The following is a 27,302-nucleotide window of genomic DNA, read 5'->3' as shown; positions in this document are numbered from 1 at the left end:
CTATGGGAAATATCATCAGGGAGGCACATTCTTTACCAAATGTGGCTTCTATTGTGGTGTAGATTTTCATTGCTAGGAAGAAACTCAATGACCAAAACAAAGATAATTGTTAAAGCTCAGAAAATTGGATAAAGAAATTTTAGATGTAATTGAGAATTAAAAAAAAAAAAAAGGAGAGCATTGGTTTCTATCTCATTTGTGCAATATCACTGTACCTATAAGATACCCTTTGCTGTTACATTCAGATAATCAGAATACTGAAGAGTTTAAAATTGAGGTGAGTCATTAAATGCACACAAAAAAATCAGGGAGATGAGATGTTGACATTGTTCTCCCCACAATTTGGTCACGCTGTATGTATTATGAAGATTCTAATATGTAATGGAAGTATAAAATAAAGTAGTCTTGGTTGGCAAAACTTTTAAATTGTCATAGTTAAAAATACAGAAAATCATTGTTAATAATATTAGGTGAATAAACTTGGCAAGCAGATAAAGCTGAATAAGGAGCTAGAAAAAGGCTTTAAAAATAGTATTTGGTATAAAATACAATTTTAGAATTATTTAGGGAAATCAAGATGGTAACATGCAATAAATTCTTAGTGTTACCCATATGATATTTAAAATTTTGAGGAAAAAGTGAGAAATGGTGAACAAAAATTTTAAAGCAAAAGGCAGATAATTACATCAAAAAAGCCTCCTTGGGCAGCAAAATGTGCAGCTTGTTTTCTCTCATTGTCAAAGGCATTCACTTCACCTCCTCTTTCCAATATCCCTCGAACTAGTTCTGTCACTCCTTCTCTTGATGCTTCCATTAAAGCAGTTCGACCTGTGGACTGGATGAGAAGCAAATCAAACTCTGGTTATACTTGACATTTTAAATAACACATTTGGTATACATATGTTCTAAATCCATTTGGCCTTAGAGTCACACTGGCAGGTATAGTTCTCTGTATCTTTATTAGTTCCACAAAGCAAATGGGAAAAATGAAGTCAGTGCAGTGGATCAATGTAGAGAGTTCCAATATCAAAGTCAAGGTCACACCATGTCCCTGTGAAAAACAATCATGCTAAAGATGCAATTTCTTTTGCAAAGAAAGTAGAGCAGAGGAGAAAAGAGGATAAAATATATGTCAAAATTAGGTTATAAGTGTTTTCTAATGAGAAACAAATTGATAACTATTGCCTCTTAAATGCCTCTTAAGGAATTAAAAAACTCAATAAAATAGGCCAAATTTGGAGAGGGAGCAAAATGGATAAGGGAAATTGCACAACTACATATTTTCTTTCCAAAAAAGATAAATTTTTATTAGGCATTGGTGATATCTTCTCTATTTTCTCTAATGTTTTACCGTTATGCATAATAAATACCAATTTTTCAAACGTAATTAGGAAATAAACCGTAAAATCATGGCAATATAAAGATAATGAGGGCATATCATCATAAAGCATTTCGAATAGAAATGAACAGTCTATAAGCTGACAGGATAATTTTACCATATTTAAATGCACTACTAAGAGAGGAGGGGGGAATATTTATAATCCCAGGAATAGCCATACTGAGTTGATAGCATTCGGATTGGCTCCTTTTTCCAAAAATGTCAGGCACGTGTCTTTAACATCATGTGCTTCTTCACAAGCTCTAAGAAATATTGGTTTTCCTTCATAGGTAGAGTTGTTGACATCTGCACCATGTTCCAGGGCAATCAATGCACAGCGATAATGCCGCTTTGTAGGCAAAATGCAGTAAAACAGAATACCTGTAGAAAAATAGAATCCCCAAAGAGTACTTCATTAATAGTCTCTCTATATTTGACCTGGTTAGCAAAGAAAAAGTAACAATTTTGGAAACCATAATTGGTTAGTTGAAGGTGGCAGAGCCTTACTTTGCCTTCTTGGTATCAGCTGAAACACCAAGACAGGAAAACAAGAGTAAACCTCTGATAGAATTAGAAAACAGTCACATAACCAAATGTGATAGGACTGATAGGACTTGGTTCAGAGAAGAATCTGAGTGCTGACTTGTGAGTCTCTGTCAAGCTTGGGTGTTGGGCATCTTGCAGTCTGTACCCCACGTGCAGGACTGTCTCTGTTGTAGAGCTGGTGATAGCTTACTGTGTCCCCTCTGAAACTGAAGAGTGACAAAGCAGATGGTACTGAATGATGAAATGTGCAGACCGGCCATGTTTATTAGAAGCAGGCTGTCAGTATCACAGCATTAAGAACAAGTAGATGACAAGGAGCTCTGCCCTTTTGACAACTTGTTTTGTTCCAGTGGAGAGAGGAAAATGTGAAATCCCACCACCTAGGACCTCGGACATACAGACCCTCCACATAATCCATGTCAAAAATGAACTACAGATTAGGGGTAGTGTTGGAATCGAGCACACAACAGTCAAATTCCAAACTGACTCTGTAATGACCTCACTCTAAACAGAGGCTTCATTCAAAGAGGAACAGTAACGAACAACAACAACAACAAAAAAAAACTAGCATGGGACCTATGAAAAATACAGATACCAAAAGGAAGAAACCTGATAATAAAAGCTAGGCAAAAAGTACACACTAGAAAAAATGATACTATGTAAGAATTTCTGACTGTCCTATTTCTAAGACAGCAAAGAAGTTAAATAAAACTTTTTTTTTTTTCTAAAACAGAAGTGCAAAGATGGATGAAGACTAAAAGCAGGGCTTCTAGGACAATAGAAGATAAATAAAGGAAAAGATGAAGTTTAACCAGCTGAGTTTCGGGAAGGAATGATAGAGGAAAATAAAACTACCAAAGAAAGGAAAGTGAAGCTGGAGGCAAGACAGCACAAAAACCATGGATGTGAAGGAAAAACTTGAAAGAGCTAAGGAAAATGTAACAGATGATGGAAGCTAAAATGGTCCTGAGAGGCAAAGAAGAGTTAACATATATGTAATTGGTGCTCAATAATAAAACACCAAGTAGAACAGAGAAAATATAGAGATACAATAGAAGAAAACTTTCTTGAAGTGAAAACCTGAATTTGAAGATTAAAAAAGCATACTGAGGTCTCAGGAAAAATGGATTATGAACAATCAATAAGGTATGCCTAGGTAAAGCTAGGTAGAGGACATGTCCTGTGAGCATCTGGGGAACAATTCAAGTCCTCTCTAAAGAGGAAAAATCAAGATGGCCTCCAGATTTTGCCGCAGCAAAATTCAGTGCTAGAAAATAACTAAACGATCTTTAGAATATCATTTGAGAAAGAAAATGGGAGTTTTTTGTATCTACGAAGCTGGTTGTACATATATAAAAGCAGTGGACAGGTAAATTTAAGGGTGCAAAAGTTATTATAATAATCTCCTCTTGCATAGAAAAATATTAATGAATACCATGTAAAGTGCTAATTCAATAAACAAAGGTTTATGTATATGAAAAGCTATCAAACTTGCCATTAAAATATCCAAAAACAGTTCTCTTCTGAAGAAAGATAAAAATCTGTAACTATATATGGTGGTGGGTGTTAACTAGACTTATTCTGGTGATCATTTTGCAATGTATACAAATATCAAGCTATGTGTACTCCTGAAACTGATATAATGTTGATATCAATTTTACCTCAATTTTTAAAAGTCAATCAGTAAATAATAACAGTAAGTAAAACTACCATTCCAACAACCAAAAAAAAAGACCTAAAGGCAGACCATTAACCTTAGAAAATATCACACACACACACACCAAAATAAAGAACATATGGACCATATAGGAAGATATTTTATAAGTATTTATTTATATATTTATATATGTTAAATATATTTTCATTTCATAAAATAAATGACAGCTCTGGGGCCACACCTTTGGGCCATCTAGATAAATACAAACTGGATACATTCTACCATTAAAATAAAAGCCACCGTTCATATAAAATCAAAATCTAAATAGATTTCATATAAACAGATGCATCTAAAATAGCTTTACTCAGAGCAGTTAAAAACAGAAAGATGGCCAAGGACATGGTTTAAAATAGAGAATCAAAGACACAACAATTCATAGCAGGCAAAGTGGGCCGAAATAACAACGCACGCCACCTAGAGAATACCAGTTGAGGCCAAATTCATTACAAAAGGCCCTAAGTTACTCAGGAAATTGATATTTTATAATGGCAGGTGCAACTCACAATTAAAGTCTATCTGGGCTGACCCTAAGCCACAAAGAACATGAATCAACCTTCTAAAACTGAAGCAAAAAAACAGGGCAAAGATGATGGACTGTAGAATTCGCATACTGCATTTCGGACTGGGTATACATTCCTATAAATGGGAGAACCAATGGAATGGGTGCTATTGGGAGCTAGTCTAGCTTAACCCTTGAAGAGAATAGACATCATTCTATTCTCCAGAATGGACAGACACTAATTAATCCCCTAGGACAACATATAGGGAATAGTTTCCTGGCTTAGAGAGCTACCTTTTCCATGTTCTGCAAAATTGTTCAAAGTACAGTTTAGCCTAGAGTATGTCCCACATCCTTCTCAAGATCCAGCAAGTATTTTAACCATAAAAATGTTGGCTTGTCCTTTAGGACCAACGTGCAGTGAGTAATTCATCAATTGATGGAAAGTAGGATGTTAATGGCAGAGACTTCTGCGGAATAACAAAGCAGGTGGGCATGTGGCAGCCATCCTGAGAGCTGTGCAAGGTGAGCTCCATTCATTGCTGTGGGAAGACAGGGCTGGCAGTGTGCAATAAGCACCCCATGGGTTAGACAGAATCAAGACTCTGGGGGGGGCGGGACTAACAAGGTCATGCTTGCAACATGATTTATATTTGTTCTAAGCTTTATTTTATATTTTGAATTCTTCCTATGTGATTGGTCAGATTGTTTTCTCATACTTTCATCTCCCAGAACGTTGACAGGCTTAATATTAATTTGAATGAGCTTAGATATTAACCAGATGGCTGTTGCATTTGCTACAGAATGCAAATATGTTGCAAAATGCATTTGCTATTGTTGATTTAATTTTATAATTTTGGATTTTTATGATAAAATTTCTCACTTTTTTAAAAAACTTCTATTTCTGGTTCAAACTCCAGAAGGTAAACTGTTCTTCACTACAGCGTTTCCCCAAAATGTATTTCACAAAACGCCAAACATATAAGTGGCCACAAGGAAAAACTATTTAAAGGGTCAAAGACAAAAGGAAAATGTTACTGTCTTTAGTCTGTCTGACAAATGTGAAATCAACATGTCTCAATTTGCTGTATCCAATATTTCTCTAACAAGTTTTGACAGTGGAACCAATTTTGCATGTAATGCTTATCAATATCCCAGCAAATCAGAAGTTCATGGAACACACATTGGGAAGTAATATTCTATAGAACTTTAAGAGGCTTCCTTTTTTTTCTATTTTTTCAGGATTTAACATTTTAAAACCCATTTGATCCCTGAATGCATCTGAAGTTCATTTATTTCATTATCTGGTGCTTTTAAGTAATTCAATGATTGTTCCTTTCCTTGTCCTCTCCTATTGTTTTAAGAAAGTCACTTATCAAATAACCAGGTCTGGGGAGAATTTTAAAAATGGATTTTGTTCTTCTCAGAAAACATTAACACTAAAAAATGGGATTTATTTCTCCAGTGTGGGACTGATGTTAATGGCTTTGTACTTGAAGCAATTCCTTGGGTCAACTGATGAAATCTACCAATTTATATTAAGCCTGGTGGTAATTTTCTTGGTGGTTTTCATGGCGCTGTGTCAAGCCCTTCTGGAAACTTGAGTCATTTGGGCAAGAAGCTCCCAGACATGGTGTCAAGATGAGATTAGGGAGAATAGAGTGGAGAAGTAGGGCTGTCTCACCTGAAAAAGCATGGAAATGCCATGTCTCAACTCTCAAGTCATATTTCTACATTTAAACTGACCCTAGAAAATCGGATTTTATGCTAGAATCCACCTTAGCCTTTTTCAGTTCCCACTGCAGCCCCTTTCTACATCAGACTGTTACTGGAAGGGGAAAAATCCTTTTGGAGTCCAAGTCAAGTACTATTTGAGGTTCTAAAGTATAAAAGAGAGTAAGAAATACTCCCCTTTTGTTCTAAACAAGATTTTTACATTTTATAATTGGTAATTATGACTATGTTAATATCAGTGTATATCATTAAAAACTCTCCCCATTTAGAAAAAAATCAACAAACACAGATCAATCTAACTTTAATCTTGTTTTTAAGGGAGACATCTCTCAGAACTTGTTTCTCTAAGATATACCTTAATACCATTTTCAAATTATAGGGACACAGTATCCTTAGGTACAGGAGTGAACATGGCTTTTCACTTAAACTTAGCAGTGATTTGCTTCTACAGTTGGAAAGCAAAACAGTAAATTTTACGGATTTCTGACTATAGAGTGGATTGCATCTACTGGATAAAATGTTGGGATTTTTACCTTTTCCTTCATTATCAACTATAGTCATGTCAGCCTTTGCCTTGGCTAATATTTCCATGGACAGTTCATGCCCCAGCTCTGCAGCCCTCATTGTCGGAGTACAACCCATCTTGTCTTGCACATCAGGGTGAGCACCAAGGCTAAGGAGAAAGCTGACCATATCAGCGTCATTGGAAACCGAGGCCAAGTGCAAAGCACTGTTTCCATTGAGGGGGTCTGTGAAATTGATCAGTTCAGGGTATCCAAGCCTGATCAGCTTCTCTATCTGCTTCGTGTCTTTGTTCCGAACACACTGAAGAACTTTGTAGATCTGCAAGTTCTCAAGTCTCCTATCGGCTAAAGCCATACTCGACCACCTTCTTGGAAATGCTTTTCTGGACCAAACAAAAACTATAGCACAAAAACAGAAACATACAACTCCAAGTTAATTTGGTCATCTTTATTCTGGTATAAATAATAATATTTTAAGTCTTCCCTAAGACGAGATGCTGTTTCTCACGGAATGTTATTACCACAATTTATTGCAATTGATGTCACAAAAAGTATAAATTACACATAAATACAGAGAATATTCAGCTAGCACAAAGCTAAAATATTTCAAAACAAATCTTCCATCATAATTAATATCATCCTTGCTAATGAGTTTTCTTGTTAATCTAATTTGTTTCATTTACCCCTCTTTGCTCGACACAGCCTCCCTATTTTATCCATGAAGAAGGTAAGGCTAATAAAAGTGCCAAGGTAAGAATTTGAGCTCCCCACTTTACGGCATCATACCATCATGCCTTCCTAACCTAGAATCCATACAGGTTTTAGCAGTTAACAAAAGTTACAGAGAACGTGTAGAATCTTGAGGTGCTCATTACAAGCAGGAATCTACTGGGCTTGGTGAGATACCAAATGTGATAGATGATTCGTGTCACCTCACATGGGGATGAGATAGGTAAATGGCTGAGAGGCAACTGTAATTTTCATAAATAATCCCACTTTTAAATTGTGGTGAGCATTCTGATATGTAATTTTATCTCTCCTTTACTGTTTATGGAAAAACAATCTTTTGAATTGAGTCATAGGTCATGCTGGGTATACCGAGATGGCTTTTCTTTCCTCAGTTTTTCTGGAAAAAGAATGCCACTGTCACACTGGGCATCCATTCCAGATCATCCATTCCTGCTATCTGATGACAAATCATTGCCCAGACTTCCGATTTGATTTACTGCTTCCACAATGGGCCCCTAACTCCTCTTCTCGGGTCAGTCCTCAGAAAAAAATTTAAAAGTGTATCTCAGATGAGGTCAAGCAAGCTCCCACCCCCAAATTCTGGATGGGGCTGCCTCTTCTATCCCCTGTGATTGGAATGGGTCTGAGACTGAGGCTTAGCCAGTGTGAGTGAATTCTCTCCCCGGGTACCATGAATGTCTCAAGACCCACAACTTGGGACTCAGCTGTGCCAGAATTCACCTCCCACTTAAGTGAGTCCGCAAGACATGTTAGGGCAACATGAGCTCGGGGCTGCAGGAGTAAATATGCCCTCCCCACCCCTCTTAACTAGCATAAGCTAGTTAGCCGAGCTTCTGTTGTTTGCAACGGAAAGGATTCCATCTTACTGCAAAATCTGAAACTGTGTCACCTTTTCTCCACACACCTGCTCCCTCGCCTACCATCCCTGGGGAGCACTGGTGAGGAGCGAGCCCCACTTGCTCCTCTTTAGCTGTGTCTCTCCAGGCAACCCCATCTCCATTGCCTGCTCCTCTCCTACATCACCACCCACTCCTCATCCCCCCCCCTTTGCTGGCTCCCCTTTTCTGTCAGAAGCCTTGGGGTTGGAGTGCCCAGGGCTTGGCCCTCAGGACCCTTCTATATTCCCACACAATGCCCTGATGGTCTCATCCCATCTCATGACCTTCATCCCCATTTGAAGCTTCTGATCGTTCATTCTCAAATTTATACAGCCATCTCTGGCTCTCCCCAGAGTCCAAAGTGAGGTCTCTACCTGTAGACTCTTCATTCTCACATGGACCTCTACCAGGCATGTAAATGTAACCCTGACCTTCTCCAGTTCTCCCCACTTCCAATGATGCCATCACCAACCATGAGTCTACTCGGAGGAAGATACCAGAAATTATTCTTCATTCCTTCTTTCCCCACAGATCCCCTACTCTTTAAATTCACCAACAAACCCCATATTTCTACCTCCAGAATATAACCCAACATCAGCTGCCAGTGGGGCCCTCCTTGGTCAAATCCTTGCCCCAGACTCTAGGTTGTCTCACGGCTTCTTCAGCAGCCCTCCAGAGCCCCGTCTTTATTCAGTCCCCAGAAAAATCTTTCTAAAATGTAGATCAGACAAGCTTCCACCCCCAACATTTTAGCATAACTATTTCTGAACATAAAGAAAACTTGAACATTCATGTATCTATGTACCACTGAAATCCTACCATGAATGCCTTACTTGCTTTATCACATATCTATCCATCCCTCTGTCTATCCACTCATCCATCTTTTTTGATCCATTTCAAAGTAAATTGCAGACATATTCCAGCATATAATATCTGGATTTCAATATTTGCTTACAGCTTTTTTTTTCTTTTTGTCTTTTGAATATATAATGAGATGCACAAGTCTTAAGTGTACCATTCCATGGGTTTTGACAAATGTACACATCTATGTAACCCAAACTCCTGTTAGGATATAGGACATGATGTTCACATCAGAAAGTTCTCTCCAAATTATCTTTTAAAAGCAGTTCAATTGCTTTTCATCACCATCAGAAAAAATCCAAATACCTCATGATGATCTTTGAAGAGCATTTTCTTTGCCCTTCTGAGCTTACTTCACTCCAGCTTCCCTTGATCAGGTGATCTCCAGCCACACTGGCCCCCTTTCTATATATGGAACAAAAAGCACACTTCTGCCTCTGCAACTTCTTGTTCCCTCTGCCTGGGGTTCCCTTGGCTCAGAATTGTTCAGTTGGTCCTTCTCACCATTCAAACTGCTGCCACCATGTCACTTTATCCCTTTCTTTTCCTCATAATGAAACATCACTGTATATTACATTTCTTTAGATCTATAGTTACAGGTATATCCAATTTATGTGTCATGTGACTTCCCACTAGTCTAGAGCCTTCCAGGAACAGAAGTTTTATAATGACCTTTATTTATCCATCGCCCAGAACTTAACTCACGCGCGGCATTCAAGCAGTGGTTGCTTGATAAAGGATGACTGAAAATTTTAAGATTTAAGAGAAGTGGAAGGAACCCAAGAAACTGCTCGGGTTCCTGGCTTGAGCCACTGGCTGCCTATGTCTGAGATGGGGAGCTCAAGGTGTGGTCCAGATTGGTCAGAGAGTGTAGACAGTTACGCTTTGGGCATGCTGAGTCAGCATCCACAAGGCAATCGGGTACACAATTCAAGAGAGAGATCTGAGCCTGACCTGTGAAGAGCTGTGCGGGAGTTTGGTGGCCGCAGTGCAGCCTGAGACTGCACAACATCAAGGAAGAGAGCATGTCAAGGGTGAAGAGTGACCACCACTGTCAAATTCATGCTGCTGCCACATCCTTTTCCTCCCACTCTTCTGGTTGTTGTTTTTTCTTCGTGCTTCCTCCTTTGCCACTGAGACATCAGTCATCACATGGCTGTGGCTTTAATGTCCTGTTTGCTGTGGCCCCTCTCTTCCCCTCTAATCTGTTTATAACATGTGGTGGACTAGGAAACCAGATAGCGCAGCAGCTTAGAGCCATGTGTGTAACTAGGTGCCCACTTAGTCCTGAGCTGCCCCACAAGTCACCCACTTGGTCTCTGCTGCGTGTCGTGGTCATGTTTACTTTAGCAGCTGTTTATGGTTTCTCTTGCTATTGCCAGCCATAGTCTAGTTAGGGGCCGTGTCATACCACCTATGGAGACACAAGGTACAGGGAATAGGATTTGGTGCTTCCAAATAGCTCATTGACTCTCCCGAATCTCCGTCCCCTCATTTGTGCGAACAGGGACATCCTCATCAACGACTTCGGGGCTGTCTCTGAGGCACCCACCCCTGACAAAGACTTAGCAGCATGTGGTATCCGCCCACCGAGCTACATGGGTGAATTCCAGAGCCCATGGGTGGGTTCTACAGCTTGTACTCTTCCAGCTGAAGCCCTGAGGGGCTCTGGGTAGGGAGAGCTGCGCTCAGTGCTGTCCTTCACGACCTGCTGACAAGATTGACCAAGAGCCTCGCCCCCTCTGGAGGAAACAACAAAAGTTCTGCCTCTATTACTGGGTTCTTCAGTTTCATTATTTTTTTTTTATTAGGTTCAGCGGTAGAATTTAGTGATTCATCACTTGCATGTAACACCCAATGCTCATTACCACAAGTGCCCTCCTTAATGCCCATCAGCCAGTTACCCCATCTCCCCACCCACCCAGCAACCCTCAATTTGTTCCTTATAGGTAAGAGTCTCTTACGGTTTAGGCAAACCCTCTCTGTTTTAATCTCATTTTATTTTTCCTTCCCTTCCCTTACATTCACCTGTTTTGTTTCTTAAATTCCTTACATGAGTGAAGCCATAGGGTATTTGTCTTTCTCTGAAAAACTTATTTCACTTAGCATAATATGCTCTAGTTCTGGGTTCTGCAAAAACTTGTGTAGCATCTCTGGTCTTCGGGGGGGGTGGTATCATCATATATACACATGCCGCACCGTGTATACGTTACCTCTGTATGGCCCTGGAGCCACTTTGGTGTACCCCCACCTCATCATCCATATGAACAGTCTCAAAAGATGGGGAATAGAACAGGATTTCTTGACCCAAGGTCCATGTTTGGGTCTGAACCCTCTGAAATTATATGACAGTCTGCAGTGTGTGTGTGTCTGTGTGTGGGTCCTGGTACAGGGAAGATCCATAGAACTTATCAACTTCTCTAAGGAGTCTGTGACACCAGGGTGATTTGCTAGAAAGAGGAATGGCAGGAGACACGCTTGGAACAGTGGAAAGAGTGTGGGATTGCAGGTGGGGAAATCTGTTGTTGTTTTGTGATACTATTCTGAATCATTTATACAAACTGGTTACATAAACCTGGACATATTATCTACCTGGTTTGTGCCTCAGCCTCTTTATCTGTGAAATAGGGATGACCAGTGTGAAGAGAAAATGAGGTAATCCTAGTAAAATATTTAGCAAATTCTCTCAATGCAGTCTTGCTATTTGATTTATAATCAAATTTCCCTGGGTTTCAACTTCCAATAAACCATGGTGTACTTTTGGTTTTGTGTGTATGTGTGTGTGTGTGTTACTGTCCCTTTCTGCCTTTTTTTTTTTTTTAAGATTTTACTTATTTATTTGAGAGAGAGAGGGCAGAGAGAGAGAGACCAGCGGGGATGAAAGGCAGAGGGAGAGGCACAAGCGAACTTTCCCCTGAGCAGGGAGCCCCATGCAGTTCTCTATCCCAAGACCCTGAGATCAGGGCCTGAGCCCAAGGCAGATGCTTAACCCACCGAGCCACCCAGTTTTAAGTCTCCAAAAAATCCGGAGGGGAGTGGAGCGGTTAAGAAGTAATTTCAAGGGAAAGGCCAGGTGGCAGGGAGCAAAGTGCCAACCTCACCTCTTAGTCCTAGGCGTGATCAGGAGCAGCGGATGACCGGGCACCGACGGGCCTCGGCCTGCGGGGGCGCTCTGCGGCCCCAACCCTTGACTGCCACCTAGCTGGGGCCCCGGCCGCGACCTTGGGCTCCCGGAGCGCGGCCTGGGCTCCCAGCCCTGAATGGTGTCTTCGTGGGCAGAGCAGGCGAGGCGGCGCGCGGGGCAGCAGGGAGGGGGTGCGTGTGTCCATGGGCCCCTGGTCCGCCGCGGGCAAGCCCGCTGTCAGGTGAGCGCAGGGGGCGGGGTGGGAGCCTCTGAGACAGGGCCGATTGTGAGCTTCAGCCACGCACCGCCCGGCTGCCAGGGCAACGGCTCGGGGGCGCGGCGGGGCGGAGCTGCTGTCCGCCAGCTGCGCGGCCCCGCCAGGTGGCGAGGTCCCCGCCAGGTGGCCGGCCCGGCCCGGATGCTAGAGGAGGGCTCTGCACTCCCAGCACAGCGGGTGGAGGAAGTCTTGCGCCCGACGCCAGCGTCCGCGCAGTCCTGCCTGCTTTAATCCTCTTCTCCCGCGCCCTGCCCTTATTTTAAAATGCTAATTCGAAACGTAAAGTTCGTTGTATAGTACAACCAACCAACCGATCGATTAGAATATAGAATAAAACGATCTTAAAAGTAAAGTTAAGTGGGGGCGCCTGGGTGGCTCAGTGGGTTAAAGACTGCCTTCCGCTCAGGTCATGATCTCAGGGTGCTGGAATCGAGCCCCGCGGAGGGCTCTCTGCTCAGCGGGGAGCCTGCTTCCCCCTCTCTCTCTGCCTGCCTCTCTGCCTACTTCTGATCTCTGCCTGTCAAATAAATAAATAAAATCTTTAAAAAAGAGCAAAGTTAAATAAAAAATACACTACAATAGAATGAAAAAATCTACTTGCTAGAGACAACTGCTGTAGATTCTTGTAAATCTTCCTAGAATTTTTCTTTGCATACTCTAGGATGCATAAGGGCTTAAAAAAATTTATACACAAATGGCAGCAAATCTATCAAGGAGATCATTTTATTTTAGGGCCTACAAGGGTTCACTAACATCCCAACCCCCAACACTTTTTTGCAGGCAAATTCTGAAAGCTTTTTTTTGTGTGAGTGCAAAACATGTATGCTTTTCAGAATAGTATGCAATGGCCTCTGATTAAAAACAATGGTTCTCCCATCCCAATCTGTTCTATTTTCTACCCAGAGACTCTGAAAATATGATTAAGGACTATTTCATGAACACAAGAGAATATACTATTTAACGTGTGGAAAGGATGAAGACACAAAGCACACCATGGCTAAAGAAGTTTGCTTCTGGGACGCCTGGGTGGCTCAGTTGGTTAAGCCACTGTCTTCCGCTCAGGTCATGATCCCAGGATTCTGGGATAGAGTCCCACATTGGGTTTTTTGCTCGGCAGGGAGCCTGCTTCTCTCTCGGCCTCTGCCTGTTGTGTGTGCACGCGTTCTCTCTCTCTCTCTCTGACGAATAAATAAAATCTTTAAAAAAAAAAAAAAACAACTTCGCTTCTACTGCCAGATTCCCTGTATACTTCTTCCCCGAACTCCATCCTCCCCGTTCTGTCCCCATAGGTAACCACTATTCTTAATTTTGCAGTTAGCATCCCCCTTGCCTTTTAAAAATATGTTGCTTCATAGGAATGCATCCCTAAAAAATGTGTATTTAGTATCACATATTTTGAGAATTTATAAAAAATGGAGTAGAATGGTGTGTAGTGTTTTGACATTTTTTCCTTCCAACATCTTGTTTTTGAAATATACCTTTTTTTATGTTTAATTATAGCTCTTTTAAGAGCTATATACTATCCCATTATATTATCATTCCATACCCCCCCTTTTTTTTAAGATTTTATTTATTTGACAGAGAGAGATCACAAGCAGGCAGAGAGGCAGGCAGAGAGCGAGAGAGGAGGAAGCAGGCTCCCTGCCTAGCAGAGAGCCCGATGCGGGACTCCATCCCAGAACCCTGAGATCATGACCTGAGTGGAAGGCAGAGGCTTAACCCACTGAGCCACCCAGGCGTCCCCCATTCCCCTTTTGAATCAACTCTACTACTGATGGACAGTAGAGATGTCTTCAGTAATTGGTATTATAGGGAATGCTGCTATGATCATGTTTGTACCTGTTTATAGATAGATGCACACGCTCAGGAGTTTTTCTAGAGTGTATACCTAGGAGTGACGTTTCTGGATCATAGGTTATTTGTAACATCAAGATAATGTTGACTTGTTTTCCAAGTATATATAGCGATTTAGATGCCCCATCAGCAGTGTGTCTTAGCCAAGACTTGGTTTTGTCACACTAAACTTTTTGCCAATCTAGGAAGTATAAATTGGTATTCCATGATTTCACTTGACGTGCTATGATTAATGATTGTTAGTCTAAGAACTCGATTTTGGGGGGGAAATACTTGAGTGTGACTTTACTGGCAAGCTACACTATTCACCCTCACCTACATACCCCATAACTCTCTTCAATATTTTAACAGGATCAGTGTGAATTGCACTTGAATTTATTACAACTCTTGTGGCAAATATTGAGTAACTGTGGAGTAGACATCTGAGAGTTGAATGAAATCTCAGAGATAACCAGTCTGACTCACCGTCCTCACTTGGTTCCTGGGACATTTTTTTCCCTCTGAAAGGATACTCTCTGAGTTTCAGAAAAATGCTCTTTGTTTTTAGGAGCAGGCAGCTGAAAAGTAGCTTCTCTGTGGTAATCCTATTTGATTTCAAATTTTGCAGTCTAAGGAAGCTAGGTATGCTGACTGACTTACACAGTAGCTTCCTATCAGTGAGGGGGCGGGCAGAACATGGGGGAAAGATTGGCAACCCCACCAATTGGTAAATAACCACGACCTTTCCCCTCTTTCTCTTAAAAGTCTTCAAAACACTGAATTTCTTTCTTTTTTTTTTTTTTAAGATTTTATTTCTTTATTTGACAGAGAGAGAGAGATCACAAGTAGGCAGAGAGGCAGGCAGAGAGAGATGGGGAAGCAGACTCCCTGCTGAGCAGAGAGCCCAATGTAGGGCTCGATGTCAGGACCCTGAGATCATGACCTGAACCAAAGGCAGAGGCTTAACCCTCTGAGCCATGCAGGCGCCCCAAAACACTAAAGTACTTAACTTGAACTTTGTTTATATTTTTGCTCTTAGCCATTTAGCAGTTAAGTCATCCAAACTTGGGCAACACAAAGGAAAAATGGGAGTAAAGGGTGCTAATAGTCCTACTGCTTGAAATAAAGCTAATCGAAAAGTGGCAGAAAAGTTTATGCAGTTCTTACCAGTACAGAATAAGAGACAGACTGATGCATGGGTGATGTTCCCTACCAGTGACCGTCTTTATCTGGTATTCAATAAAATTTTATCTTTAAGTTATAACTACGCAAAGGGATTATACATTTAGTACTTCTTATGCAGTCTCAGGCATTCTGCAAAATGCTTGGTAAATAAAGTGATTCTATTGAATTACTTCCCACATCTTTATAAAAGTTGTCATTAAAATCCAATAATAAATTGCGTTAGGTACCAGAGCCCTTAAATTCATATTTACCGGCCTGGAAGGCTGGCCGCAGACTAGCTGTTCCTTAGCAATACAATATTAATTTAAATGTGGAAATAAATGAAATAAGAGTTAGTAACTGGTGTGGCATTCCAGTGAGGGAGACTGGAAAGAAAATCTGTTAAGTTGTTATGGATCTTTTCATAAGATTGGGGCAGAATTTGTAGAGTTTATTATTGCTACCTTTCCAAAAATAGTTACAAAATTCATCTTTTTTTTTAAAGATTTTTATTTATTTATTTGACAGAGATCACAAGTAGGCAGAGAGGCAGGCAGAGAGGGGGGTAAAGCAGGCTCCCTCCTGAGCAAAGAGCCCGATGCAGGGCTCGATCCCAGGACTCTGGAATCATGACCCAAGCCGAAGGCAGAGGCTTTAACCCACTGAGCCACCCAGGTGCCCCACAAAATTCATCTTTGATATTGCCTGTGTGTTTATGTTTTTTCCCTCTAAAAATCAATCTTTAGGGTGCCAGAGAATTATGGGGGAGGCTGTGGGCTATGTTGCACTGTACACTGATTTAAAGCCTCATGTATTGTACAAGTAAATGATGGGTTCCTAACATATTTAGTTGTTTCTTTCCAAAAGGGAAATAAAAACATGTCAAAAAGCTTTGCAATGGAAAATAAATTGATTGACACCATAGAGCACTGCTTACTACTTTCATTAAGGATTCACACACTTCATTTATATCTTAGCGATTACGGAACACTTCTTGAAGGAATGAATGTTGAGCCAGTATAGACAAGTCTGGATAAATGGATAAATGTATTCTCATCAGGATCTGTGCTTTTCTCTGTCCTGGAGTAAGGTCTTCGAAGATCAAGGAGAAAAATATTTGTAAATCTGAAATAAGCACCTCAAAAATTCTCTTGTCCCTGGACACTAATAATATTTGTAGGCCATTGCTGTATTATTCAGATTTCCTAAGTACTTGCTTAACTGTACTGTATCAATTTACTTCTAACACTATATTAAATGTCTCACAGTCAGTATACTTTTATCAAGTTCTTCTTCCATTTCTAGTCATTTTCACGGCCATACTGTTTGTGTGTACAGATTTATGACATATCTGGTTATTGCTTATGCTTTTTTACTGTTATGTAACGTCTCTCCTTTTCTTAGGGAGTGTCCATAACCTTTCATTCCTTGTGGTCTAATAATCTTTTTGTGTGTATTCCATCCAATGTCTTATTTTTAAACTTTCATTATCAATTTACAGGTATTTTTCTGTAAATACTAAATAACTAGCTTTTTCTATATTATGTCCAATCCATCTCCATCTTTTGATGAGAGCATGGACTATATTGACGCTTAGTGTACCAAGGGATATACTTGATTTTAGTCTCTTAATCCTATTGTTTATTATTTCATTTTCTCTGTTGTCACCTCTTTTTTCCCCTTATTTTTCTGGTTTCTCAAATTCCTCTTAGTTAACTTAGGAAATCTGGTGGATTTTTCCATCCCATTAATAATCACCTTGCATTTTCAGGCACTAATATTCTACTTTTTATTTTATAAAAATAAGATAACTCTTCCCCACTTACTTCTAGAAGCTCTGTTCTCTCAATGCTTTCCCCACTGTCCTTTCCCCAAATACTCGTCTACTCTTAGATCTTTGGGATGTCACATTTCTCCACATCTCTCTCAAAAGTTGATGCCAACTGTTGAGTTTGGCCAAAATAAATAAGTACTTTTAATTTCAGGTATTTATTATGTCATCACTGGCAGTATCCATCTTCCATATCAATGCATACGACACATTTCCAAGAAACTTAAACTATTTCATTGAAAGACAGTTTCACAGTGCAGTTATGAGCTTGGGCACATGAGTCAGAATCCCTGGGCTTTGTGTCTCAGCTCCCCTGTCTTGTAATCCTGTAAATTTGAGCCTCACTTTGTGCCTCAGTGTAGAAAATAATATCATTGTGGTTGGTTAAAAGGTCCACACATTCTTTGACCTTCCCCTCAAAGAAGTGGAGCCTAATTCTGCTCTCCCCCACTCTAATGGGTGATGGATTTCATCTCTTGCTTCTAGTGACTAGAATAAAGTGGAAATGACAGTGTGTAACATCGGAGATGATATCATAAAAGACACTGTGACTTCTGAATCTCTCTCTTTCAAACACGAAGTTCGCTCAGGGGGAAGTCAGCTGTCGTGTCCCAAGGACACTCAGGCAGCCCAGTGGAGAGGCCCATGGGGTCTCCAGCACGGTCATGTGAGTGAAGTCCTCAAGGAAGCAGACCCTTCAGCTACAGTCAAACCTGCAGATGCCTACAGCCCTGGCTGACATTCTGACTGCATCCGCAAGAAAGCTCTTGAGATAGATTCCTGACCTGCAGAAAGCGTGAAATTATGATTGTTTGTGGTGTTAAACTGCTAAATGTGGGGGTAGTTTGTTAAATAACAAAAGATAACTAATGGATCCACTTTCCAGAAGTGTGATGAGGAATGAGCAAGATAGAGCAGGTAAAGAACTTTGCTAGTATTATTATTTGACCCAGCAAGTTAATTTGAAAGATTTTCTCTTAATCACTTTCTCCTTTTCATCTCTCCCTCTTGACATTTCTGTCTGGTCATTTGTTTTCAGTTAGAGTTGTGCCTCCAGAATTTTTCACAAGCTGGGTACATAAATGCTAGATTTTTCTGAATCGTTGCATATCTTTGCAAATATTTTTATTTTACCTTGACAGGTAAATGGCACCTTCGTCATGGATTGAATTTCCAGGGGAAGGCCTTTTCCCTCAGCACTCTGTAATGTTATCCTTCTAGCTGCTCTCATTTTCCTCTACTGGATAATTACTCTACTCCTGCCTAGTGGATGATACCTGTCACCAGATAGGATTTCCTTTTTGCTTTGTATATCAGTTGTTATTTTTTCCTTCAAGTTTTTTTTTTAATATTTCCCTTCGTTATTTAAATTTTGAAATATAATCAGGATGTGTTTAAGCTGCTATCTTTTCTTACCAATTCTGCATAGAAGTCAGGAGCCTCTTTCAATACGCGAACTTAAATCTTCAGTTCAGAATAAGTATCATTTTATCGATTGCTTAATTATTGCTTTTTAGTTTCTCTGGACCCAGAAAGCCCCAGAACTGGTAAGACAGGGTTTCTAAAACTTAAAAATGCATAAGCGTTACCTGGGGATCTTGTTAAAATGCAGATTCTGATTTAGAGTACGTGGAAGGCAAGTACCTGTCAACTACGGGAGTCTGGCACTCTGCGGCCGAAGATAAGTCAGTAATAAAATATATGTGCATGAAGTTACTTATGATATACGCGGGAGACATCAGGCTTTTTTCTCTCTCAAGCTCGTTCCCCAGCCTAGATGACTTGTGGCTAGGATGAGTGGGGACTGCCACAAAATGACTGATTTGTTCCTATCCCGTTCCTAACCATGACACAAGAGGTATAAACAGCAAATACAGGAGAGAGAAATATTCTGGAGGAAGCAGAGTTTAGGGAAGTTCGTTTGGTACCTGAACACGTCCTAATTCAAATGGATCAGGCAGAGTAGACAGAGGCCTAAATGTCAATCTTTTGAAGTGTGTATGTATGCTGGACCCTAGAGATGGTACCTGCTTCTCACCTGGAGATTACAGAAGGCAAGGGGTTTCATGAAGGGTCTGAACCAATAGGACAGGCTGGGATCTCAGCATAAAGAGTTGCCCACCCTGATCTTCACTCTCCTAAACTCTTGGAGGGCAGCAAATTTGACCCCACAAGTTTCCACCTTCCCAAATAAGAGCTTGCTGAGATTAGCTAAGGAGCAGGAACCATGGGCTACCCCTGATGGTGGCACCATGGAACAATGGGACACACCCGGAAACCCGAGTGTGCATGCTTTAGGAGTTCGAAAGAAAAATGCAGCCAGGATAAGGTCAAATGGTGGTCTAGAAAAGCATGTCCACCCCCTCTGTTGAAACCAGCATGTTAGTAATCATTTAAAAATCAGGTACCCTTGAGACACCAGGGTGGCTCAGTCAGTTAAGTGCCTGACTCTTGATATCAGCTCTGGTTTTGATCTCAGAGTCCTGAATTCAAGCCCCACATGGGCTCCATCCTGGGTATGGAGCCTACTTAAAAGTAAAAAAGTCAGACACCCCTATCTGTTGAGCCCCTGGGCAGGACCAGCTGATGAGCCCAACAGTAGAAAACAGCAGAGCCCAGCTGTGTCCATGGAAGGTGACCATCACTCATCCAAGCAGATTCTCTCTTCTTCCTTTCCTCCCCTTTCCCTCCCTACTCCCTCCCACCAAAACACACCAGTGATGGACAATATGCTAAGTCTGATAAAACATGGATGTCATTCCCTAATTAATTATGACTGTTATAACAGGATTAGACAGAAAAGTCTAGATTAGATTAGAGTAGATTATTAAATAAGAAAGCATTTAATTTTTCCATCAAGTGAGAATGAAGGCTTTGCAATGGATGATATGATTGGTTAAGGACCAGTTAACCCTGTGTAAATGGTTTGATGAGGACAAGCTGGTTTACACCTTGTACTCAGGCTTTCTTGTTAGGAGGAGCTGCAACCATTAGAACACGAGGGGACAAGCCTGAAGATAATAGCCAACCAGCTAAGACTGGAGAGCGAATTCCAAGAAGGTGTCAGCTTTAATTAACTTGAATTAACGTGGATCAGCTCTCTCTCTGACTTTATACTATGTGAGATAAAAATTGTCATATTTTTAAGCCATCTTGAGATGAGCATCTTCTTACAAAGACATCATGACACAGCATCCTCTTGGTATCCAAAGAAATGCTCATCGATATTCGATATGTTCATTAAATAAATCTTTTGAGGTCTGTCTCTTCTATGTAACATACATATGATCTGAATATCTATCCAGAAATTAAAGCTGATCTGAAATACATAAGTACCATAGGGCCTATATTAATTGATAGTTTTTCCTTCTCAAACTTCTTTTACTATGCCATATATGGGCAGAGTAAATCTGCATTGTTATGTTAATTAAACAAAACAGAGCAGTGAAATCAGGAAGTTACTCTTCATTGTACTTGTATAACAATTACAAAAAAACCCAAAACCTTTCTCTTTCATTTAACACTTCTCTAGAAAACCTGTTGAGATAGCCAGTATAATTCTAAAATAATTTGTGTACTCAACATACCAGAGTATAGGGATGTACCTATAAAAAATATAGGCACAAATGTTCTAGAAATTATATCTTCATAAAAAAAAATTTAAATGATTGACTAACTCAAACTGATTAGATATTTTTATTAAATGCATCCTTAACCACTGCTTCTTTTCATGGCTGCAATGATTAAAATATAATACATATTCAAATCAGTAATTGAATTTACTAAAAGAACATGCTCAGCTCAGTGAAGACTTTTGAATAAACAGAACTCAAGTACCATGTTTTCCTACTTCATGACATTTGCATCATCTTACTTCAATGACTGCCATGTCTTGTACTATAAGAAGATTTTATTTTGAATTCATTTCATGCTATTCATAAGCTCAGATGTGTATGAGTACATGGGTCATCTAGTTATAACCATGTACTGAGAGTTTGTTAACTACACTTGAGATAAGAAATACTCTAGAGACAGTCTGATCAGTTTTGCAAACTGTCAGTCCTATTGCCCACTACCTTGTCCAGGACCCTGAGATCTTGACTTGATTTCACCAGCTAAGCCACCCAGGAATCCCAAATTTGTTTTAATACAATAAGAATTCATGCATTGAAGAACACTATCAAGAAAGTGAAACAGCAGCCCATGCAATAGGAGAAAATATTTGCAAATAATATGTCTGATAATGTTATAGAACCCACAATATATAAAGAACTCCTCCAACTCAACAACAAAAGATAAGTGAACCAATTTAAAAATGGCCAAAGGATTTGAATTTTCTCATCCAAAGAAGATCTACAAATGGCCAAGAAGTCCATGGAAAAAAGGTCATCAGCATTATCTAGTGGAAATGAGAGGAGTTAAGGTAATAAATCCAAGAGAAATTAGACAGATCACCTGGATACTTTAGGGAGCACCACAAACAAGAGGCAGGACTGAGGGATAAACTACATTTTTTGATCTTAAAAGTAATAGCATAACAGGGACCCCTTTGTGGCTCAGTCAGGCAACTAACTCTTGATTTCCACTCCAATCATGATCTCTGTCTGGGTCCTGAGATCTAGCTTCGAGTCAGGGTCAGCAGGGAGTCTGCTTTGGATTCCCCCCCCCACCCCGCGCTTGAGTGTGCACATTCTCTCTCTAAAATAAATAATATTAAAAAAAAAAAGAAAAAGGTACGAGCATAACAGAAAAACTAGAAGTAGGGTCCAATCAATGGGCATAATGGATGTGTTACTTGTGCTTGCCCAATAAGAACCATTTCTTTTTGTTGATGACCCTAATGACATATGATGAGGAAATGCGCATGCAAATAATTCATGAATAATTAGAGGCGGAGCCACACCAGGTCCCCGGAAATTCCTCTGGGCAAGGCAGAAATTAGAGTAAGATTGATGTGAGAGGTTGTGAAGGAGATAGATATGACTTCCAGATGAAAGTAGGAACTTGCCCCTCCAGGGTGTCTGGGACTGGAGAATTAACCAGGTGGCTACGTTGTCCCCATGCTACGCTGTCCAAGTTCACCTGGGAATGCAGAATCCAGAAGGCCTGGGTTTGGCTGACTCTCCACTCAGGGGAAGCATTGTTTGTTTGTTTGTTTGACAGACAGATCACAAGAAGGCAGAGAGGCAGGCAGAGACAGAGAGAGAGGAGGAAGCAGGCTCCCCACCGAGCAGAGAGCCCGATGTGGGGCTCGATACTAGGACCCTGGGATCATGACCTGAGCCGAAGGCAGAGGCTTTAATCCACTGAGCCACCCAGGTGCCCCAAAGCATTGATTTTTAGTGTGGAAAGAAAAAGCGCGATTTCCAAATTCACCCTGTTCCTCTTGAAATACATAAAGACCCATTTTTTTGTTTTGTTTTCATTCTGTTGTCCTGCTTTCCCTAGTTACTTTAAAAAAAAAAAAAAGTTTTGCATTTAACATTTCAACTTTTTTTTTTCACTATTGTGAATGGATTATCTTCACAAATTATCTTTGCTATTGGAAAATACCTCTGAATACTTTTCACATAATAGGAAAGAAATTTAAATAAAATACTTTACTTGTCAAACCACTTCTCTTTCAGTGATTAAAGCAATAATGAAAATGTTTCATTTTTTAGAACACTGGTTCTTTAATTTGCCTGTACGAAAGAATCACTTGAGGATCTTGTTACAGATTTTGCTGGTCTAGGTGAGGCCTAAGATTCTAGATTTCTCTTCTTTTTCTTTTCTTTTTTTTTAAAGGTTTTATTTATTTGACAAGGAGAGCAGAAGTAGGGGGAGCAGCGGAGGGAGAGAGAAAAGCAAGCTCCCCGGAAGCCTGATGCGATGTGGGGCTTGGGAAAAGCAGGACCCTGGGATCATGACCTGAGCCAAAGGCAGACACTCAACCAATAGAGCCACCCAGATGCCCCAAGGTTCTGGCTTTCTAACTAGCTCCCAGGTAATGCCATTGCTGGAGGTCCCAGGATCCCACTTTGAGTAGCAAGATTTGAATTCATTACATAAATGATAATTTAGTAGTTAAATGTTGACCAGATATATTACAATAAAATAATATTTTGCTTCTTCATTTATGGAAACAGGTTTTGTCAGATTTATTTTCCTTCATAAATTACACTAAGTAGTACATAGTTATAAATAAACGACTATTTAAATAGACAGAATACAAGTGAAAAACCATCTTCATTCTCCACTCTTCTCCCTCAGTCTCTCTTTGTGGATAATAAATACTTTGGTATAATAAACACTCTGTATATAGAAATAAAAAATGGGAATTGTATAATGAAACCTTTGGTATTTATTGAGAACTTTTATAAAGCCTCCATAATGCTGCATGATAAATTCACCCCCAAATTCAGAGGTAAACATCCATCCGCATGCTTGAGACCTTAGGTTGACTGCTTTTGTTTCATCTAGAATAGTCTTGGCTGGGCAGCTTTACTACAGCTGTTGTGTTTCATGACGGGAGCTCCCAGCTGGAACTGGGGGCCAGTTGGCTCCGAGGGTGAAGGAGGAGTGGCAGATACTGAGGGCATTTTCTTCTCATGGGGAATCACGATGGCCAAGAAGACAAGCCCAACATTCAGGTTTATGTCATGCCTGCTATGTGGCCAAGCCCAGGACAGAAGAAATGGCTGTCTCAGCTCACTCTAAGGCTATGGCAGAGGGGTATAAAGAAAATGAAGAAGAATCGGGGTGAATTTTTCATCTACGAAGCCACTGAAAGTATTTCCTTTGTACCCTCTCTTTTGTGCTCCGTGCAGTCTTCCATCTGCAGTGAAATCCACGGAACCCTTGGCAAATTGCATACATTATCATCGAGCTTTTTCAACAGAAAGCACTGGGTGGAGAAAAAAAAAAAAGGTGAAAGTCCATCTGATCTTTGAGAGACTCCACGTTGGTGGTGTTCCAGAGCAATGACTAGTATAGAAGAATCAACCCCTCACTCCTCCCCGCCCCACACCAGGTTTTCATGTGTTCATGTAGAAACAGAGCCAAGCAGTAGGTATTGAACAGGGGTGAGGTCCTTTGTTTTTCTGCCAAAGCAAAAACATGTTGGTTTCTTTCCCAATTCGTTTTTCAGTAATAACAAAGGGGATTTTTCTTTTTCTTTTCCTTTTTCTTTCTCTCTCTCTCTGTTTTTTAAAGTTAATATATAATGTATTATTAGCCCCAGGGGTACAGGTCTGTGAATCATCAGGCTTACTCATTTCACAGCACTCACCATAGCACATACCCTCCCCAATGTCCATCACCCAGCCATCCTCTCCCTAACCCTCCCACCCCCCAGGAACCGTCTTGTTTCATGACATTGAGTCTCTTTTCAATGCTGTTCTGAAGTTCTTGTCTGCAAAGTCTGATAAATAATGTCAGTTTCAAAGCTAATTTTCATTCCTTCAGATCCCGTACTAATGAACTATTCTTTCCATCTAGATGCTGCCAGGGGGTGTTGCTCTTGGTTTTCTCCATATTTGGATATTTGGCCCTTTGCCACATCATCTCAGAGTGTGTAGTGGACGCTACCGATGCTGCAAGCTAGATCCCTTCTGCCATCTTCTGGATTCCTTGCAGCTGTAGTGTACACCCATTCCCTCCCCGCAATCATCCACACATCTCTGCCCAATTTCTCTGGCTAGAGGCTTTCTTAGCACTAGGGAAGCTTGCTCTGCCCATGTGCAGGGCAGCTGGGAACTTCAGTGGGCTCGTGAGGAATTGGACACCCGTGCATAGACACCCCAGCTTCCCTGTCCCTCAGTGCAGCAAACTCCCAATAAAACTGGATGCCAATAACCTGCTCAGGCACACAACCTTACTGGCTGCCTTCCTTCCCACTCACAGCACTTCCTGGGGTCACTCACAGCCCAGGAAGAGACTACTTGTCCCCACATTCTTTTCTCAGGGTCAGCTTTTGGAGCAACCCAAACTAAGACAGGGTATGAGCAGAAAAGCTGACAACGTTCCCTAAAACTCAGAGCACCAGAAGCAATAAAGTAACTTAATGAGCAGGTTTAAAAAGCTGGCAGATGGCGTGGCTGTATCAGAGTTGCCTGCTGAGAAAAGTAGCAACCAAGTATGAAAAATGTAAATAGGGAGGAAGAAAAACTCCCACCTAGTTGTTGGTCTGTGTTTGAAGCATAGAAAAGGTGGACTTTGGTTCTTGGCAAGGGCCCTGTCCCAGATGTCCTGGCTTCTTTCACTCCCCAACTAGTTTCTCTCTCTGGCTAATCCTTGGTCTTCATGCCCCCTTCTCTGATTTTTGTTCAGAAAGGATGGGTGTGATCCTGTGCTCATGATTGCCAGTGAAGACAGGTTTGCATGAAACTCCTGTGCTTCTGAGAGCTGGTAGCAGCCCCCTCTTGTGCTCTCCATCACATCCTCTTTGCGCACCTTTTTGCAACCACCAGCTTGGTGAAGATGTCACCAGCCTGCACCTTGCATCAGTGACAGTTCCTATCTCTTGCTTTCTGCTCCGCATCTTCTCCTTTGCCATGTCTTAAGAAACCTTCGGGAAATCATTCCGCTATTCTGAAGCAGGTGCAATCCTGGAATTGCAAGGCCATGAACAGTGCCCTTTGCCCCCGTAACGTGACCAACTGGTGGACACCTTTAAGTGCGTTCTCCGCACCTTCTCAGAGCGCCCCCTGGAGGATGGAGACCCAATTGCCCATGGTTCTGTTTAGCCTGATCCCATACTTCCCTCCTATTCCTCTTTCCAGTATCCCAATCCTGTTCCTTGGGATGAAACTTCCTAAGTAAACTTCCTGGTTACACACTCTTGTGTCTAGCTCAGCTTTCTGGAGAATCCAGTGCTGGTTAGGTCCACATTGTAGGATGCCAAGCGTCCCCTGTCTCCTTTCCCAGTGACTCCTCAGACACACTTACAGCCCAGCTGTTTTTCTGACACTGTCACAGTTTTGTGTTTACTTCTAGGGTAGCAAAGGTAGGAACTAGAGTTCTAAAATCTATAATTCTGCTGCTGACTATTTTTAAGGAATTAACTGTTAGTAAGACATGAACATATTTTTAAGACTAACTTCTGCTCCTTCCTACTGAATTTTTGGGGACTCCTGATAAGCCCTTTCCTCAGCTGATGATCCTCCTTCATTCATTGTCACCTTTCTTTACAGTATACAGCATTTATCCCTATAGTTGTAGATTTCATGAGGGAATTGATTCAGAAATGTGTTTCGGGACGCCTGGGTGGCTCAGTGCTTCTGCCTTCGACTTGGGTCATGATCCCAGGGTCCTGGGATGGAGCCCCACATCAGGCTCTCTGCTCAGTGGGGAGCCTGCTTTTCTTCCTCTCTGCCTACTTGTGATCTCTGTCAAATAAATAAATAAAATCTTTTTTTTTTTTTTAAGAAACATGTTTCTTAATATTCATAGCACTTGGATTGGCACTGTTGACCATACAGAACAGCTAAGAGACAGCTGTTAAAGTTTAAGGATAATGCAAGGACAAAATCACAAAAACAACAAATAACCAAAGCACGTAAAGCAGAGAATGTTTTGCACTCGCGTGACAAGTACAGTGCTGACAGGGTGTCATGGTGGAGAGAGAAATCCCACCTGGGCAAAGTAGAAGGAAGCATGGACTTGACACTGGTCTTCAGTCTGCTCATGAAGGATGGCCTGCTTGGCCCAGGCTGAGACCCGCAAAAGCAATTATCCATCTGGCCATGACGGCAAATAGGCTCACATTTGGTTGGCTTAGGCATTCTGAAGAAACATTTTTAATTTCACTCTTAAATGTTTTGGTGGCTCTAGGTATTTCAAGCTCCAAAGGCATTTTGACAAGTTTCAGTACTTGAGTTTTTAGAGTTCTAAAATCTATCTTCTCTGCATCTGTACTATCATAAGACCCGCATCTTTGAAGTATTAAAACTCTTCATGCCTCTTGGGTATTTGTGCTTGTTTATGAGACTTTCTTTGTTATTCATGTGTGGATGGCAGTTTGAATGACCTAGAAAGAACAAAACATTAAAAATAATGATTACATAATTCATGTGATCTCTAATTAACTATGTTTTATTTTCTAAGAGCTACAGATGTTGTATTATTCATAAGTCTGCTCACATATTATTTATGTCACACAAATAGGATGTCTGTTAGCTTAAAACAAGCAAATTCTGTGTGTTTC

The 27,302-nt window shown here is 40.8% G+C and overlaps 1 protein-coding gene across 3 annotated transcripts in view; it reads right to left on the bottom strand.

The window, feature by feature from the left end:
- ANKEF1 (ankyrin repeat and EF-hand domain containing 1) overlaps positions 1–27,302 on the bottom strand; it is a 61,044-nt gene that overhangs the window by 15,946 nt on the left and 17,796 nt on the right. For 2 of the 3 annotated variants that reach the window (XR_006386149.1, XM_044263443.1), the window contains exons 2-3: positions 1,560–1,759; positions 686–835 (exon numbers count right to left, since the gene is read on the bottom strand). Coding sequence is in view for 2 of the 3 variants with exons in the window: in XM_044263443.1 (XP_044119378.1) it covers positions 686–835; positions 1,560–1,759 (350 nt within the window). In the remaining variant the exon portion in view is untranslated. Of the gene's footprint in view, positions 1–685; positions 836–1,559; positions 1,760–6,407; positions 6,754–27,302 lie in introns of those variants that run through there. The other variant, XM_044263445.1, reaches the window with a different exon arrangement.

This window comes from Neovison vison, chromosome 8 (assembly GCF_020171115.1).
Source record: "Neovison vison isolate M4711 chromosome 8, ASM_NN_V1, whole genome shotgun sequence".
NCBI lineage: Eukaryota > Metazoa > Chordata > Mammalia > Carnivora > Mustelidae > Neogale > Neogale vison.
Note: the sequence above shows the minus strand (reverse complement) of the source record. Positions and strands in the feature narration are given on the sequence as shown.